Below are 16708 nucleotides of genomic sequence, written 5' to 3'. Positions count from 1 at the left end.
GGGGAGACGACGGCGGGACCCCGCGGTGGCTCCGGAGTCGCGATGCGCATGCGCGGGGGGCCGTTGGAGCCGCTACCCGCCTCCCCGCGTCCGCAGCAACGCACGCACCCCTCTGGATACGGGCGGGGAGACGGCGCTTCCGCTTCCGCCCTAGGCGGGGCGGGGGCCCTCATCGGGCCAATCAGGGCGGCGCAGTTGGGGCTGTTCAGTCCGGAGAACAGGAGGATTAAGGGAGGCCTCATTTCTCTCTACAACCACCTGAAGGGGAGCTGTGGTGGGGTGAGGGTGGCGTCTTCTCCCGGGTAACAACGATAGGAAAAAGAGAATGGCCTCAAGCTGTGCTAGGGGAGGTATTAAACGTCTGTCAGTCACTTCAAACCTAGAGCTTAGGCTGACTTAAACAAGATATGTTGTGAATGCATTAAAAGAAATAGATTCCTCACATCCTCGTTTATTTATCTTTCCATTCTGCAAATTCAAACTCACTGGATATCACCCAAATATATTTTATTCACACTTCTAGCACTCAGCAGTGCTACCTCTAAAGTATCTGCAAAGGCAGAGAAAGAAATTAGGGTCAGAACATTTACTGCCATCCCCATACTCTCTTTACCAAGTCTTACTTTATTGGACCCTCCATTGCTCCCACCAGAATGCTGTGAGATTTGGTGGAGCAAATGATGTACCTTCCTGTGAGCAGCAGTGCCCCTTCATCTGCCCGAAATGCAGGAAGTGAGGGAGATCTTATGCAGACATGTTGCAGCAGGGTGAATTCATTCCCATGAAGCTGAGGAATTAAGCCATTCATGTTCTCTGCCCCTCAAACTCTGAAAGGTCCTTTCCTTCCCAGTGCTTCCACCTGGAACAGTTCTTCATCAATTACACTGCAGTTCCCACTGTGGCCCCACTCAAACCAGTCACTTCCAATCAACTTGTTGCTGGTCCTGCACAGAACCACGGGTGATGTCATTTGATTCAAGGAGCAAACAAAATTGTCTGCAGGAGACGACTCCTCACCCAGACCTCATTTCCCCTTTCACTGTGTGGTCCCCATGTTGCTCCCTTCTGGCCTCCTTGATGTCCCTCTGGTTCTCCAGATGGGAGTGGACATCAGTTTCCCAAGCAGTGCTAACACAGAAAAAAATAGTGATCTCTTCCCAGCTTGTCACCATTTCTTTTACATGCTCCATGACTTAAACAGCACAGCTTCTGCAAGGGAGTAGCTGTGTGTGCAGGCAATGTGCTGCCATGTCAGCCATCTCCCAGAGGCTGCTCTGTGGGTCCAACTGGAAAATCACTGAGTGTGTTTTCCTGGTGGCAGAAATGGGAGATGTGCAGTCCCTCTTTTATTTCATTCCTATGCTGTTATTTGACATTTTAGAAATCTAGAAAGCAATCCAAGAAAGTCAGTGATGTTCTCTAAGCCATTTAAATCACATATCTCTCTACAGGATCAAGTGCTCTATCTGTAAGGGAGAGGTTAGATCTAGAGTAGGTGTCTGGATGCAGAGTGCAAATGTATGCTAACTTTTAGATTGAAAAACCTAACCTTGAGGGTAGGTAGACCTTACAGAGAGAGCTTGACAGATGGGAGGGCTGGGCAATCACTGACTACATGGAATTGAACAGGAGCAAGTGCTGGAGTCTGCCCCATGACAGTTCATCCCTGGGTGTGTGTACAGACTGGGGGTGAGGGGCTGCAGAGCATCATGGAGAAGGATCAGGGGGTTCTGATTGATGGTAAATTGAATCTGAGACAGCAGTGTGCCCTGATAGCCAAAGAGCCAACCATACCTACGTGGTATGAAGATGGTGAAGGGTCTGGAGGGTAAGAATAAGAGGAGTGACTGACGCCCCTCGCTGTGCTCAGCGCAGAGCAGAGGAGCTGAGGGGAGGCCTGGTGGCGGCTGCAGCTCCTCACAGGGAGCGGAGGGGCAGCGCTGAGCTCTGCTCTGTGTGACAGCGACAGGGCCCGAGGGAACGGCATGGAGCTGCGTCAGGGGAGGGCAGCTGGGGGTCAGGGAAAGGGGCTGCACCACAGGGCGGTGGGCGGGGAACGGGATGCACGGGGCTGTGGGCACGGCCACCAGTGATGGAGCTCGAGGAGAGTTTGGACAACACTCAGACACAGGGTTTGAATTTTAGGTGGTGCTGTGTGGAGCCCAGAGTTGGACTCAGTTGTTGCAGGTTGCTTTTAACTTGGGATATCTTGGGATATTAACTTGGGATATATGAAGCAGGAGCCACCACGCCAACAGCCAAGGCAGCACGGTGCACAGAGAAGCAAGGCAGTGGTAGAGACCCTGGGGCCTCCCTGTCTCTGCAATTTGGAGCCTGGCCTCTTGGGCATGGAGCAGGCTGCAGCTGTCCTTCAGCAGCAAAAGGAAAAGCCTAGTCTTTACTGTCAAATTTCTTACACCCATGAGATCACGGAAAATAAGCACTGCATGTGTTAAAAGGCTGTTACCATTCATAGGGTTGAGATGAAAAAGTCATTTTGCCATCCAGTTCAGCTTGAACAAGAGGAGGTACAAAAGTGCCAGTGCAGACAGGACCAACCCTGACCTCAGCAAACACCAGGTGTTAGCAGCAAACTCATCCCACATTGCCTTGTGTCCTGGCCATTTTACCAAGGACTGTGGTTTACATCACATCCATTTCACAAAGCGGTCAGAGCATTTCCAAGGCTCTGCCAAGTGACTACAGCAGGCCAGGTCTCTGCCAGTGCTCCAAAGGAGGGCCTAGAGTGATCTCTACTCCAGAGCAACATCTGAGAGCTGCTCTGATAAACAGCGCCCCAGGAAAGTTTCCAGCAAGAGAAAATAAAAAGGTGAGTCCTTAAGGGCAGTATGTTTATTTGGTTAATACAACACCGCCTTCCACAGGGTATATACGGAATGTTGTACGCCACTGAGTTTCGATACTGCAGTTCTGTAAAGTATACAGCCATAGATATTGTGTGCCACAAGCAATAAAACTGTTACATTTAACAGAGCAGTTTACCACAGGGAACATGGAACTCATGTGAATGTGTTGAGCGTTTCTATTTTTAATTCATAGTATGTTCAGAACTTCTGCTAGTAATTCTTTTCGTTAATACACGTTACAGTGGTTAGCAATATATATATACACACACACTACAGTTTTGGAGCAGTTCTCGTGATCTTTGCAGTACTTTGCTGTCCATCTCCGTAATCCTGTATAGTGCAGAGGTGCTGTATACCAGGTGCATTTTAGACAGTAGTTTTCAATCACTGTAATTAAATATTCAACAAAGAACATATTTATCACGTAACTCCCACTAGGAAAAAGTCCCCCCCCCCCCCAAAATGTTTTGCTAATGTAAGAATATACCAAAACACTGATCACACAGATGTTTATAGCAACAGTGTAAAACAAGGTAATCCACATACTGAAGCACAAAGATTAAAGTAGCACTGCTGTTTAAAATGTACAAGTACTTTGTAATGAGCTGAACAGAAAAAAAAAGCACAATATAAAATTCACTATAGTCACTCCTCTATCCAACTGCAGCTCATGGCTAACCAGACGGTGTCAAAGAAAAAGTGGACTATTTTATAAATAATCTTTTAATAGCATTTGAGAATTTTTAAAAAGTACTGTCACTGTGTATTTTGCTGCTATAAATACAATGCTGATACGTTGAGTTTCAGTCACTGGTTTTGCAGAACCAGTTGGCTTGTTTGCAAGGAAAGCCAATGAGCGTAGTAGGCAGGCGTTTGCAGTCCCCCAAGAGATGACAACATTGTGCCACGTTCAGCTTTTGACAGAAGTACACAACTGCATGTAGAAGTTACGTGCCAAGATAGCGTGAATTGTAGGGAGAACGGCAGGGGGCTTTTAGCATGTGTAAGTAGAGCTAAGGATACCAGTTATTTTAAATTGCCTCAAGATAACAAAATATTAGATTTTATGTAATGTTATGCGAGCTTTAGAAAACATAAGAGCACAGAGTTGCCTTTTTCTAGCATAATATGCAGAACCATGACTTAGGCTTTGCTAGCCTCAAAGCAGCACCAAACGCGGGACAGTCACCGCCTCTGGGGGATGAAGGGTCACTTGTTTAGCTTAACTGCAAAAGTGACAGAATTATATCATTCAGCTCAGAGAACGTTCTCTTCTTTGAAGGCAAGGTTTTGAAAATACAGCAGTAAGTATAACAGTAGACAGGAAGGATGCTGGGAGGACAGCCTGAATATGTAAGGTGACTCTCTCCTCTGCTGCTGAACACGACTGCCAGTTCCTTCACCCAGGTCCTTCTGTAGGACAAGAAAGCCCTTCCAACACATGAAAGAAGAGTGGGACGAGCTAATGGCAGTATGTTTATGTTGTCTGCAAGTGGTAAAAGACTGCTTGATTTATCAAAATTCAAGGGGATTTTTTCCAGAGGTTGAGGGAAAACTTGTATCAGTTGTTTCCAATTTGTGGAAAAAAAATATTTTAAAATAGCAGTGAATAAATGGATGATATGGAACAGTAATTCTGCATTAATAACGGTGAATATATGTCACAATAATATTTAACAGCTGAAATGTACTGACACAGAAAATTAAAGTCAAATATTGAATATATTAATATACAAAGTATTGTTTGTATTTTGAAATTAAACTATTCTTGTTGTGCCTCAAATTCAAATATAAGCCTTACAAATCTCTGTAGCTTCTGTTATAAATTAAACAACTTCTAAACAATACTTGTCAACATTCAAATCTCAATAAACTTTGGCAGCTCTTTGGTAAATACTTATAAATAGCAATTAACAAAACAGTAAAAAGGGAGTGGGAAGGCTACCAGCAGGGAGCTCCCTTTTTTGAAATTCCACAAAGGGGAACTGAACAGAGAGAGCTCCCTAGGCAAAAACTATTTCCAAGATTGGTATATTTTACTGAGATTAGTAGCTCATCCTTCTTTCTTTTCCATCTATTCAAATACTATTACACTGGGATTTTAATAAACTTCAGATCATTTTTTGTGCTCTACCATATATACATATTCAAAATCTATACACAAATAATAGTGGCTGTTTACGAGTAAAGTTTCAGTGCATTTGACAAGTAATTATTGCACACAGAATAATCTCAAATGCCCAATTATTCTACTGGATAAATGTAGCAACAAATATAACCTCTTATATTTTTTGAAGATCTATCTTTCTGTAAAATCTTGTGTTGGTGACACCTTAGGTGCCAAAGAAGTGAAAGGATCTGCAGGGGATCTGTTGCTGGTTACTCTCGATGGGACAGGAGGTGCAGGCGGTCTTCTCGCTGGCATTGTATAGAAACAATCAGTAGAACTTTTATTCCAGTCATTACCAAAGGTAAAGTCTGAACCAAGAAAAGTATTTTTTTCAGTGCCCAGCAAATCTGGAGATCCAGCTGACTTCCTGGAATCGATTTGCTTAAAATCTGGAACACTTTTAGATGGCTTTAGCTTTACGTGGAAATTGTCATCCTCCTCGTCAAACGTTACCCATCCTTTTGGCTGTACATTTTTTACCATGAGAGATCTACTTCGCAAGCAAAAACTGTTCTCAGGTGCATTAACAGAGAATACAGGCTTGCTCGTATTAGAACTGGGGGGATTTAGAAAAGGGAAAGGATTGAAAGCGGCGTGTCCTTCCTGCGAATGTGAAGTTATTTCAGATTCTTGAGTTTCTGTTCTAAATGGGTTTCCAGCAGTAAGCGTTCTTTCAGTGAATGGATTTGTGCGGTTCAGTCCAGTGACAAATGGATTTGGAGAGCTGCGCGTGCGTTCCTGGGATATGTTCAGGGTTGGAGCAGGAGGCATTGCTGGCATGCAACTTACAGTATTCAAAATATCATTTCTTTGTGTTGCGGAAGGCAACTGCATCGATTCCTTTTGGTTTAAGGTTGGAACAGCTGATGTTCGAGCAGATGTCTGCATCTTTGACACAAGCAGCTGAAATGACAAATCTTCAAAAGGGTTGCTATTTAACTGTGTTTCAAGTTTAGTGCCATAGGTTCCATTTGTTTTAATCTGGAAAGAAAACAAGGTGCTTAGTGATCACATGACTGTCTGTTTTTAAGATTATTATCAACGCCCCATTTCTCGTGGGAAAAAAAGAAGCTCTTGGGCTTAAACTGAACCTTCAGTACAACTTGGCTGCAACTTGTACAATGTGCTTATTGTAGAATGATTGCTTCTTTTCAGGAACAAAAAGAACCCCTTAGCTCCTTTTCCAAAGAAAAGCTTCCTAGTAGCTCAAGTTAACTCCCCATCCCACAGCTTCACACAGCTCAGAACCCTGGCCAGAAGCTCTGTTGGATATGGTATTGGAAACTCTTCAAGAAACTTGTGCTATATCCTAAACAAGTGATAACCAAGCACAGATGTAAAAGAAAAGCTCTTGTTTTCATTATTGGAGAGTTTCTAACATGGATGTTAAAAGCAATATTTAAGCATCACAATGAAAGAGAAAATTAGTGTTATTAGTGTATGTACTTTAGGCATCTCTATGTAGATGTCTATTTTGTAGGCATCTCCAATACTTCTTGACATGTGAAGCTACAATCATCATCCTTGTCAGGAGGGGGAGGGGCTTTCTTTTAAAACACATTATGATTTTAAATGGCAAGTTATCATTGTTTAGAATAAAACCAGATGGAGAAGACAGTTTTCTCCTTATCTTTTAAAACCAAACTTTTAAACAACAATGTGATTATTATACCTTGTTCCAACTGTCCAAAAAGGCAGAATATTTATTATCTACAGATTGTGCGAGTCACAACACTGACGGAACAAAGTTTGGAGTTCCACCTTATTAAGCTAAAGCAAAGCAATTAAGGCTGTTAAAATAACTTCTGAGAGTTCCAATATCATGAACAGCTCTGTCACTTTAACACATTACTTTAACATACCAAAACAGTTTAGATCTTTAGCATGAAAATTGTTAACTACTGTTTCACTGAACTAGGATGCTAGCTAAATCAACTGAAATGCAGTATTAAGTAGCCTAACCTCAGCCTTTACAAAAATGTTTTTACTGCATTTCTTTTGTCAGCAGTTTAAAGCACGACTCCATATATCCACTTTCTAATATAAAAAAAAAGGGTGATTCAGTTTAAAGACTCTCAGCACTTACAAAAATATTAAAGTTTTGTGTTTTTATCATAACAACATTAGTTACATAACTCTCTGGCTTAGTAGTACCAGAGATGTTCTAAAATAGACAAAGCTTAAGGTTACCAAACCATAAACAGAATTGTTCATCTTATAAGGATAGTGTTTCAGAAAACAGTACTAAAATAAAGACATCAAGTAACAAATGGGAAATATGTAAAACACTGAACCATAGGATGAATCCAAATTAAATGCAGCTTAGCACAAGTTGGTTAAATCCTATGTTCATTCACCAAGTAATCAAAAAGTACAAAATCCCAAAGAAACTATGAATCCCAATTGCTCTTTACTGTAGGCAAAATTTGGTCTGAATAATTCTGGAAACACTTGCTTTTAAATTTTCCACATAACAGCATTTTAATTGTAACATTCAGCTCATTTTACTATGGGTAACAGTAAGATCTCCATTCTTTGAGAAATGTGAATCATGGAATCATAGAATCACTCAGGTTGGAAAAGAGCTTACAGATCATCAGTCCAACCACGACCTAACCATCCTACCCTAACTCTAACAGCCCTCCGCTAAATCATGTCCCTGAGCACCACATCCAATGGTTTTTAAACACTTCCAGGGATGGTGACTCAACCACCTCCCTGGGAAGCCTATTCCAGTGCTTCACAACCCCTTCTGTAAAGAAGTTTTTCCTGATATCCAACCTAAACCTCCCCTTTTGCAACTTGAGGCCACTTCCTCTCATCCTGTCATGAGTGAGAAGAGACCAACCCCATTCTCTCTGCCATCACCCTTCCAAACATCTATTTGTTGGCTTGTTTGTTTTTTTCCCAAATAGACTACGAGCAGCAGATTCAGACTAAACAGCATATATAAGATCTAACTGTTTCATTAAAGATGATGAAGCAAAATTTTTGCTATGTCACTAGTAAATACAGTTAACACTATCAATTTTTACTGCATTATGAAAAGAAAAAGCAAACTATGGTTTGACAGTCAATCCATTAATGTGGACAGGTGATTTTAATGTGGATGAGACTGCAGATGTATGAAAAGCAGATTCATACATCTTTTCTGCTTGAACAGATGGAGACCACATACAATATTGGTAAATAGGCAGATACCTGTTACCCTGACGGTTGCTCCTGCTTGTGAAAGAGAAACAGACATCAAAGGAAAGAACATTAGGGAGAAAATCCAAGTAACAAAGCAATCTCATATTAAAAATACTTTGTTTTAACAACAACATATTTTCGTGATATGAAAATGAAATAAATGCTTCAATTTATTTTACTGTAATATTTATAAACTTCACCATTAAGAGTTCAAAAAAACAGCTCGAGCCAATTCTAATTTTATTTCCATATGAACATTCATTGTGCAGCTGACTTGTGCTTTGTGAAAATAGTCTATGCAGAAATTTTCATATGGATGGTCTAATTCTAATCACCCATTAATATAAAAAACACCACAGCTTCTTTCTGGGAACTGTGTTGATATAACCTTCCAGCTACAGTAATAGCATTTGAATCTGAAAAACTACAAAACTTCTCGCTCAATCAAAAACCAAAACCGTCCTAATTTAAAATAAATAAATCCTCTCTATTTACAATAACTACTTTGCTCTTTTAATATATTTCTTGGTGACCTATGAAGTCCCAAATATGCACTCTGTATAGAAGCAATTATTTTTATAAAGGAAAAGTTTACTTTCTTAAATATCACAGTCAAGCTCTGAATCAAAGCACAGGCTCGGAATCCATTGCCCCTGAACAGAGACTACTTTTATTTTAACACCTTTTCTGAGAAAAATCCGTATTTGTAAATGGCAATCAAAAAATGAAAGAAACATCACTTATCTTACTATTTTTAAAAAAATGAAAAAAAGAAATTAAAGACTCTAAGCTGGAGACAATAAACAAAACTCAGTGGGCTTTCCTTGTGATTGCATAGCCTGTGGTAGTCACAGAAGAGTGACTGCAGAGAAAATTATAGCTACCTGAATTAGTTTTAAAGTGTTTGGGATATTATTAACAACACAGCTACAGCGTTAGGCAGCTCAAAAACCTGTTGACAGTGCTTTTAAGCATAATAGTGATTGCTGTAAATGTGCACAGATAAATGTAATTTCACAGTAATTTTGAAAGAGCAGCTTACTTTCACAGAACTTTCAGAGGTAAAGCTACATTTAGAAGGTGTGCAGCTTTAGCAACACAATGCTGTCTGCTTCTATTCATGACAGTGATATGTTCTCAAGTACCTTATGCCTACATGTATATTCTCTGCAGTCAAAAACTTCATGTTTTCTAGCAAACGTCACAAGTCCTGATATGCTGCGTGTATATTCACAAACATCCTCCTTCTTCAGCCAAAGTTAAAAAAAAAAAAAGTTAACAGGTAAAGAGAGAGGTACAGCAGAAATAAAGGAAGAGCATTTAAAAATGTTCTAATAGAATTCAAAATCACCATCTCAGGGAGGCTGCTGCGCTGTTGTACAAAATAAGTATTGCCAAACAGCTTTTCTGAAAGTGGGCTTCAGGTGTAGAGATGAGGTAAGATCTAAAATGCTGATGTAAAACTTATGTAGTCATAAATGTCCACAGCTGAGTGTAGGCTAAAAAAACCCAAAACATTGCCAGGAAAAAAAAAAAATAATTTACTCTTGATAGTAGATGGCACAAATCTATCAGCTTCAATGAATGCACACATTTATACAAGTGGGGATCATCTGGCCTAACACTTGATGCTGTAGAAAATACCACTGGTCTTTAGTGAATAAGTTTAGACATGACAACATAATTGTAAGAACAAGTTGTTCATAAGTTGTCTTAAGAAATCTTAAGTTAAAAGTTTAGTATTCAAGATCTTATTTACAAGACAACACAAAAGCCACTAAGTATTACTCAACCAGAAGCCGAATTATGGATCCAATCTTATGACCTTTCTCTTTGTTTATCTGAGTTTCTCATAAATCTACAGCATGCAGTACAAAATGTTAATTTACTTAATAAAAAAAAACAAATAGACTTTTTTTTTTTTTTTAAACTTACTTGCTGATGTGAAGGAGCAGATTCAGAAGGCAAAGTGTGGGATGATCGGCTACGAGGAGGTGGTTGTGGGGGTGGTTCCAGACTTGGTGGGGCACTTGTCTGAGGTGGATGTGATGCCACGGGTATCAAAGGCTCTTGCATCTTTAGTGCAGATGGTGGCTGAGTCACGGGTTGGGCAGGAGCGGCCTGAGGCTTTAGTGGTTCAGGAAGCAATGGGGAGCCTGCAAGTATATTTTCAGTATTGTTCAATGAAAAGAATTGTTATGGAAACTTTAAAAATGGCATGAATGAGAATGTGTGGATGTGGAAGCACCAAACAGAACTGCAGCAAGAATGGCTGCAAGAAAAAGCAGGTATTCTAGATCAGAAGTCAAAAGCCCAGCATATCTCCCTTAAAAATATTACTCCAGAAAACAGAGCCAAAAGATGTGCTATTCTTAAATGTACTTCAGTTACATTTAAGCATATTTTTGATGTCACAATTAGAAAGTGCATTTTTGACACTAGCACACACACAAAAAAACCCCAAAAGCTTTATCTTTTAACTTAGGAAGTGAAACATAATTCCTATGCCAAATAATATGATTATGGAGCAACCACTGCAGAGAATAATCTGTGATAAACACCTCTGATCAGAGAGGCTGATAAGCCTAGACCAGAATGTAGCAATCTGATATAAGAGTTTCTCTTGTTGGAATCAACCTTGTGAGCCCAGACTTCCCCCAGTGCTGCCTACTATCTGGTAAAGATTTACAATACTGGTTGATGATCAGCACTAACATAGACTCAGATATTACTGCATTTGAAATCCTTCATTTGTAGTAAAAAAAATGAAGACATCTGTGAAAAACAAAGACAGCAAAACGTTAAAACCAGAAACAGCAGTACCTCTTAATCAAACAGTGACATTTAGATTTAACTTCTAAGTATACATATATATATATACATATGTACATATATACATATACATATATACATATATGTACACACACACACGTATACGTATATATATATGCTTTGGAAGAAATAAAACTTACTCCTTGGTGGTTCAGCTGGTTTGGTTTGAGGTTCAGGTGTTGGTCTTCCACCAGAGGGGCGGACATGGCTTTGCGGTGCACTAATAACTCCAGCTCGAGGTGGAATAGTCTAATAATGGGTAAAGAGAAAGGACTGTAAATTCAACTTCAGATCTGTAGTCATCTACCAATTGACTCAGGATAATTAAGGGTTGTGAAAAATGAGTTCTTTGATAATAGTAGCTGAGCTATTTTTTCATGCATATATACAACTAGAGAGTATTTTCTCAAAATAGAGGGTTCAAGTCAAAGCAAAGGATTTTTACAAGTCTTCTGCTTTATATAATATTTACCAGCATAGCAACATTTAAATCAGCTACTACTTTGTCACAATTATTAACTGAATTTGACCTAAGTCTGTGAAATATTTAAAAAAACAAAACAACAAGAACCTTATTTTGTAAGTACCTTATTAAGTAAGCACACACTGATAACACATTGTGAACACAGGTTGTAGACACTCTCTACCATTTGGGTTGTAACTATAGCCTGCAATTTATAAACAGCAGTTACAGTCAGGTCTATTTACAGAAGGTCCAAGATATGGATAAGAGACTATGGTTATTTCTTTTAACAAATGCAGGTTTGCTAATTGGAAAAAAATTATTCTTGTTCCCCAGCAAGAAGGATTAGTGAAACATACATTCTGCATCAGCTGAAGACTGGAGTCTTCCTGAAGAAGCTTATATGCCAGGAATAAAATTGTTCTCTCAAAACAAACTAAAAGAACTTTATTGTATTTAAATAGAAACAGGAAACTACTGTAGGTTACAACAGGAGCTGAATGAGTTACTAACACTTGAAAGTCAAATGTAAAGCACTAGAATAAAAACAATAGATTTCAGAAAAAAATAATTATCGCGAGAAAAAATAATTTAAGATTTGTTTCCTCTAGAATTTTGTGTGTTATATATTCTCCCACAAGAAGCGAGTAACAATGGTTTTCAGAGCTAATCCACAATTCTTTACACAAACATGATCTAAAAATACGCAAATAAACGTCACCACTTGAAAAAAGTATTATACTTTAGGCTACTTAGGCTACTTTTAATAGATGTACATACTAGATGTACTTCTTATTTCTGAATCATCATGCTTAGCTGAGTCCATTTAACAATGATCTCATGCTTCATGGCACATAACCTCTGAAATACCTGACTTCACTGTCATTGCCAGGATACGTGTCACCAGGCTTAATTTTTTTGTTTTAATATTTAGAAAGTAGGCAGAATGATTAATTTCCAAAACTCAAATTGAAAGTTGTGCACTAAATTGAAGAGAAACTAAGCGTAAAATAATCCTCAGGACCACCTGAGGGGAAACTGAGCACGCAGCGGTTACTGTCCCTGGTCCTGAAAGCTGTGAAAGGAAATGCTGCCCAAAAAAACAACCTGAGGAAAGGACGTCACACCAACTCAAATGTGAAAGAGGGTCGAGCTTAAGCTTGAAAAACAAAGCATCTCTTAGATGTTTTTTGATCTTTTAATCTTGCATCTGTCACAATTAAAAAAACCAAAAACCAACACACCACTAATGTAATAAACTATAGAAATACAAAAGGAAAATGATTTCGCAAAAGAATGCATACCGGCCGAGCAGTAGCATATCCAACAGTTCCTGCACTTGGAAATCCAGTTGAAGGTGGAGGCTGACTACGTACTGGAACAGATATTAGAAACCACTGACTTAGAACACATTTCAAAATCAACTTATTTCTGTATTATAATTAGTACAAAGCATGTGTCTGTATTACCTAAGTTATCTTTTCTTTGTGTTCCAGGACTTTTTTGTGCTTTGAAGCATGAGAAAAAAAATCATATTATCTTTGTTAGATAAGATACAAACAGGCATTACGCAGCAATGGTACATTATCACTAATGGAAACAGGAGCAAAGAGACATTAGTGATTTGAGTTATTACAGATTAGAGTCTATCAATCAGCTAAACTGTTATACTAGTGCACTCTTACCCCACACTGTACCTGTGAAGTAATTTGACCCTTCTAATTGCAAGTTAAGTCAAATCACTTCCCGTTTGTTGCAAGCTAAAGATGTTGACTTGTACAGGTACCCTGTGTTCTGAACTTTGCTAGAAGCAGTTGTTTTCTTTGCAGTATATCCTGTAGATATTCTAACAGCAGTCTTTAAAACAAAGAGAACTCTTATAACATACTAATTCAAAAAATCACACGATCAGAAGCGTACATCTGTAATTAAGTGATTAAGCAATCTAAAGGGTCTACACCAAATTTTCTGAACCTACTCTCTTCACTCATAGGATAAATATATTGTAGCACCAACCTCAACATTTACACGCTGGTGCTCATGACAACTTTGTATTCAACATTCAGATTGTGAAGTGCAAGATACAAAAAAGTTACCTTTACTTCAGATAAGTGCACAATTTCTAACAGGTAAAGAGGTTTAGGATTCAGGCTTGTGTTTCAGTTGTCTATTTCCCAGGAAGGTAAATCACCACATCATTTACAGTAACTGGAAGGAATACTCTGTGATACATAAGACACTTTATCAAATCAGCTTCCAGATGACAGACAATGCTGCTTTCTTAGATCCAGTTAGAATGAGTTTCTGGATCCAGTTCTCAGTAGATACAACTTGTACCCAGAATAACCTGGCTTAGTTCACCTTACTTTGAGAAGGGGGTTGGACTAAGATGACCACCAAAGGTCCCTTCCAACCTGACCTACCCTATATATATCTTGTGATTTTTGCAATACTGCAGAATGAACCAGCCAAAATTCACTATGGCATACAGGAGTACATTCTGATTGAGACTATATTAGGACTTGTGCTGCCATACCTATGTTTACTACAAAGAGTAAAAACCTCACACTCTGCTGTCAAAGCTAAAACAGGACCCATTCAGAACCATATGCACATACTCCAACTAGAATCATGCAAGAAAAATGCTTATCATGAATGTACGTCACATACTCTTAGTTCCTAGAATTAAATACATACATTATGCTCTTTAAAAAGATACAAAATATTAAATTATAGGCTAAATTATTTGAATGGAAATTTCTGTCAAAACATGAGTATGTAGTTCTTTATGAAAAAATTTAGATTCCTAGTTTAGTTACAGATTTAGTATTTATTCCAGCAATCAGTCAGTTACATCTTCCTTCAAGAGTCTGACTTGAAGGTAGTCTTGATTAGTGCGGTCCAAGTTTTCATTTCATTTGTCTGTAATGGAAGACTGCTTCTATAACAATTCACACCATCACTAATAAAGCAACTCACCTTTCTGAAAAGTATGTTAAATAAAAGAAAAAATACCCTATATAATATGTGCCTTAAACTGTCTTTAGTATCACAAGAACAATATCGCTCAGGTATTAAAACTGAAATTCATTTCTAGAATACAAAAATTGTTATGTTACCTTCTACTTCTCTCTTAGCTACCCCAGGACTGGGAGGAGCTCCAAGACCTTTTCAGAGAAAGAAGAGAAGCTGTACATTGCATAAGAAAAGCAGTAGATTGAGAAAGTAAAACCAGAAAGGATATTCCCCAAGATAGCTCTATATAATTTAAAAATGGCCTACTAGATTGTAGGTATAGAACTGTTTGGAGCAGCACGGGGAAACCAGACTGATAGGAATTAGAGATCAAATAAGATCATGTTTAGAAACACTTTAAGCTACAGTTGAAAAAGATTTTAATTTCTCCAATATATGCTATCCATGATCTTTTATAAATTCAAAATGATATTAAATGTAATTCTTGAAATTCTTTTGATTAAAACACATATCTATACTCCAACACTTGAAAGCAAACATGTATCACTTATACTCAGCAACATTGCTTCCAAAAATTTGGGAGAATACTATATATTTCCGACAAGACTACATCTGAATGAGCAAATTAATGGAATAAATCAGGTTTGCATTTTATATAGTGTATTCTATCATACAGAATTATATCATTGTTTCCAAGCAGCACTCTGTACATCAGAAAGCCAGAATATCTGCAGTTAGATGTTGAAGTTTACACTGAGAGAAAGATTTTTAATCATGAATAATCACACTGAATTGTTTTGATTCTGTAATATGATCAAGCACACATGGAGTCCATAAGCTTACATGATAAAAACAGAGCAGGGTATAATAAAATCAAATGGTATGAAAGGAGGAATCCTTAAGGCGTGCATATAGGAATAAGTAAAAGTAATATCTGGCAATTCTCAAATGGCTTTAGAATAGATGAGGAGAAGGGAGCTGGTGTTCAAGAAGACTGCCTTAAAAGCAACTTTTGCCTTAGCAATGATACAGACTCATGTGTTTTTCTAATCGTGTGCCAATGTGTGGTATCTGCTCAGGAGCTCTTTATGATCTAGAAAGAGTGCCATGAGTTTTGTCAGATATGGGTTGAAGTGTCGCTCCGAGTAGGAAGATTAAAGGCTGCAGATGAGGCTGGTATGTGACTATCTTCAGAGATGCCAAATATCTGGTTTTCATGAACATCTGGTTCCAAGATGTTCAATATTGGCACATGATATATTCTGGGTGAGTTCCAGGTTCTGCCAATTAACCTTAGATTTCCATTGCAAAAGTTTCTGACAGTAAACTTTTCAGAGAGAAACAGCACTGCAGAGGGATGAACAAACAACATAGGGGGACACAACAGGAAATGTAATTGCTTTCATTTATATATATACACACACACACACACGCTACCCAAGGGTGCATTGGGGAAGAAAAGACTGTAGTAACCTAGAGGCTATTAGACCTGCTGACTGAAGAAAAAACAGGGCAGTGGAGGGCATTCCCAAGGAGTACAGGATGCTCCTCTGACCCTATCTGTTCCTTCAAAAGTACTAATGGAAATAGACACAATAAAGCCTCTCTAGGAGCAGGGTTAGGTCTATATGAAGCTCACCTCAGCCCATACTTTGATCAGATATCTTCAGGATTGTCTTGTGAAGTAAATCTTGTTTTATGCAAGATGATTAATAAAGTAAACTCCTTTCAAATGACAAAATGGGAGGAACCTCTGGCCATAAGCACATAGACATGTGTTCCTATGCTGATGCACCATACAGTTGAGAATTCTAATTGCAGCCTGATACAGTATGTCGCAGGCAAGTATGCTATACAGTTATTTAACAACAGTTTTAAGGAAAGCAGTTTGATTTATCAAAAATAAATCTGTAACTTTTGCCCTGACATCTTTTATACAGAACTGCATGTTTTGCAAGGATTACATTTACAGATTAGCTTAATGGAAAATAAAGCAACTCCAATCTTTCACTAAATTAAATGCATGGGTACGTATGTATGTGTGTATATACATACACACACAGATATGGGGCCTGTATACATATACAGGCACATATAGATAAATAGCTATAGATAGATAGATGGATGGAGGTCCTGCATCTGGGTAGGGCAATCCCAAGCACAAATACAGGCTGATGGGCAGAGAACGCATTGAGAGCAGCCCAGAAG

The 16708-nt window shown here is 38.7% G+C and overlaps 1 protein-coding gene across 8 annotated transcripts in view; it reads right to left on the bottom strand.

Annotated features, from left to right (window-relative positions):
* Positions 1-2838: 2838 nt before the first annotated feature.
* The window catches only part of SYNJ1 (synaptojanin 1), a 60518-nt gene continuing 46648 nt past the window's right edge, over positions 2839-16708 (bottom strand). For 5 of the 8 annotated variants that reach the window (XM_042866720.1, XM_042866723.1, XM_042866721.1 and 2 more), the window contains 6 exons: positions 14644-14691; positions 12994-13032; positions 12829-12899; positions 11202-11310; positions 10165-10385; positions 2839-6018 (listed from right to left, as the gene is read on the bottom strand). In XM_042866720.1, coding sequence (XP_042722654.1) covers positions 5167-6018; positions 10165-10385; positions 11202-11310; positions 12829-12899; positions 12994-13032; positions 14644-14691 — 1340 coding nt within the window. In that variant the 3' untranslated portion in view covers positions 2839-5166. The remainder of the gene's footprint in view (positions 6019-10164; positions 10386-11201; positions 11311-12828; positions 12900-12993; positions 13033-14643; positions 14692-16708) is intronic. The other 3 variants (XM_042866717.1, XM_042866719.1, XM_042866724.1) reach the window with 2 other exon arrangements.

Source organism: Lagopus leucura, unplaced genomic scaffold (assembly GCF_019238085.1).
Source record: "Lagopus leucura isolate 7727_CA_CO unplaced genomic scaffold, USGS_WTPT01 Super-Scaffold_100001, whole genome shotgun sequence".
Lineage (NCBI taxonomy): Eukaryota > Metazoa > Chordata > Aves > Galliformes > Phasianidae > Lagopus > Lagopus leucura.
Note: the sequence above shows the minus strand (reverse complement) of the source record. Positions and strands in the feature narration are given on the sequence as shown.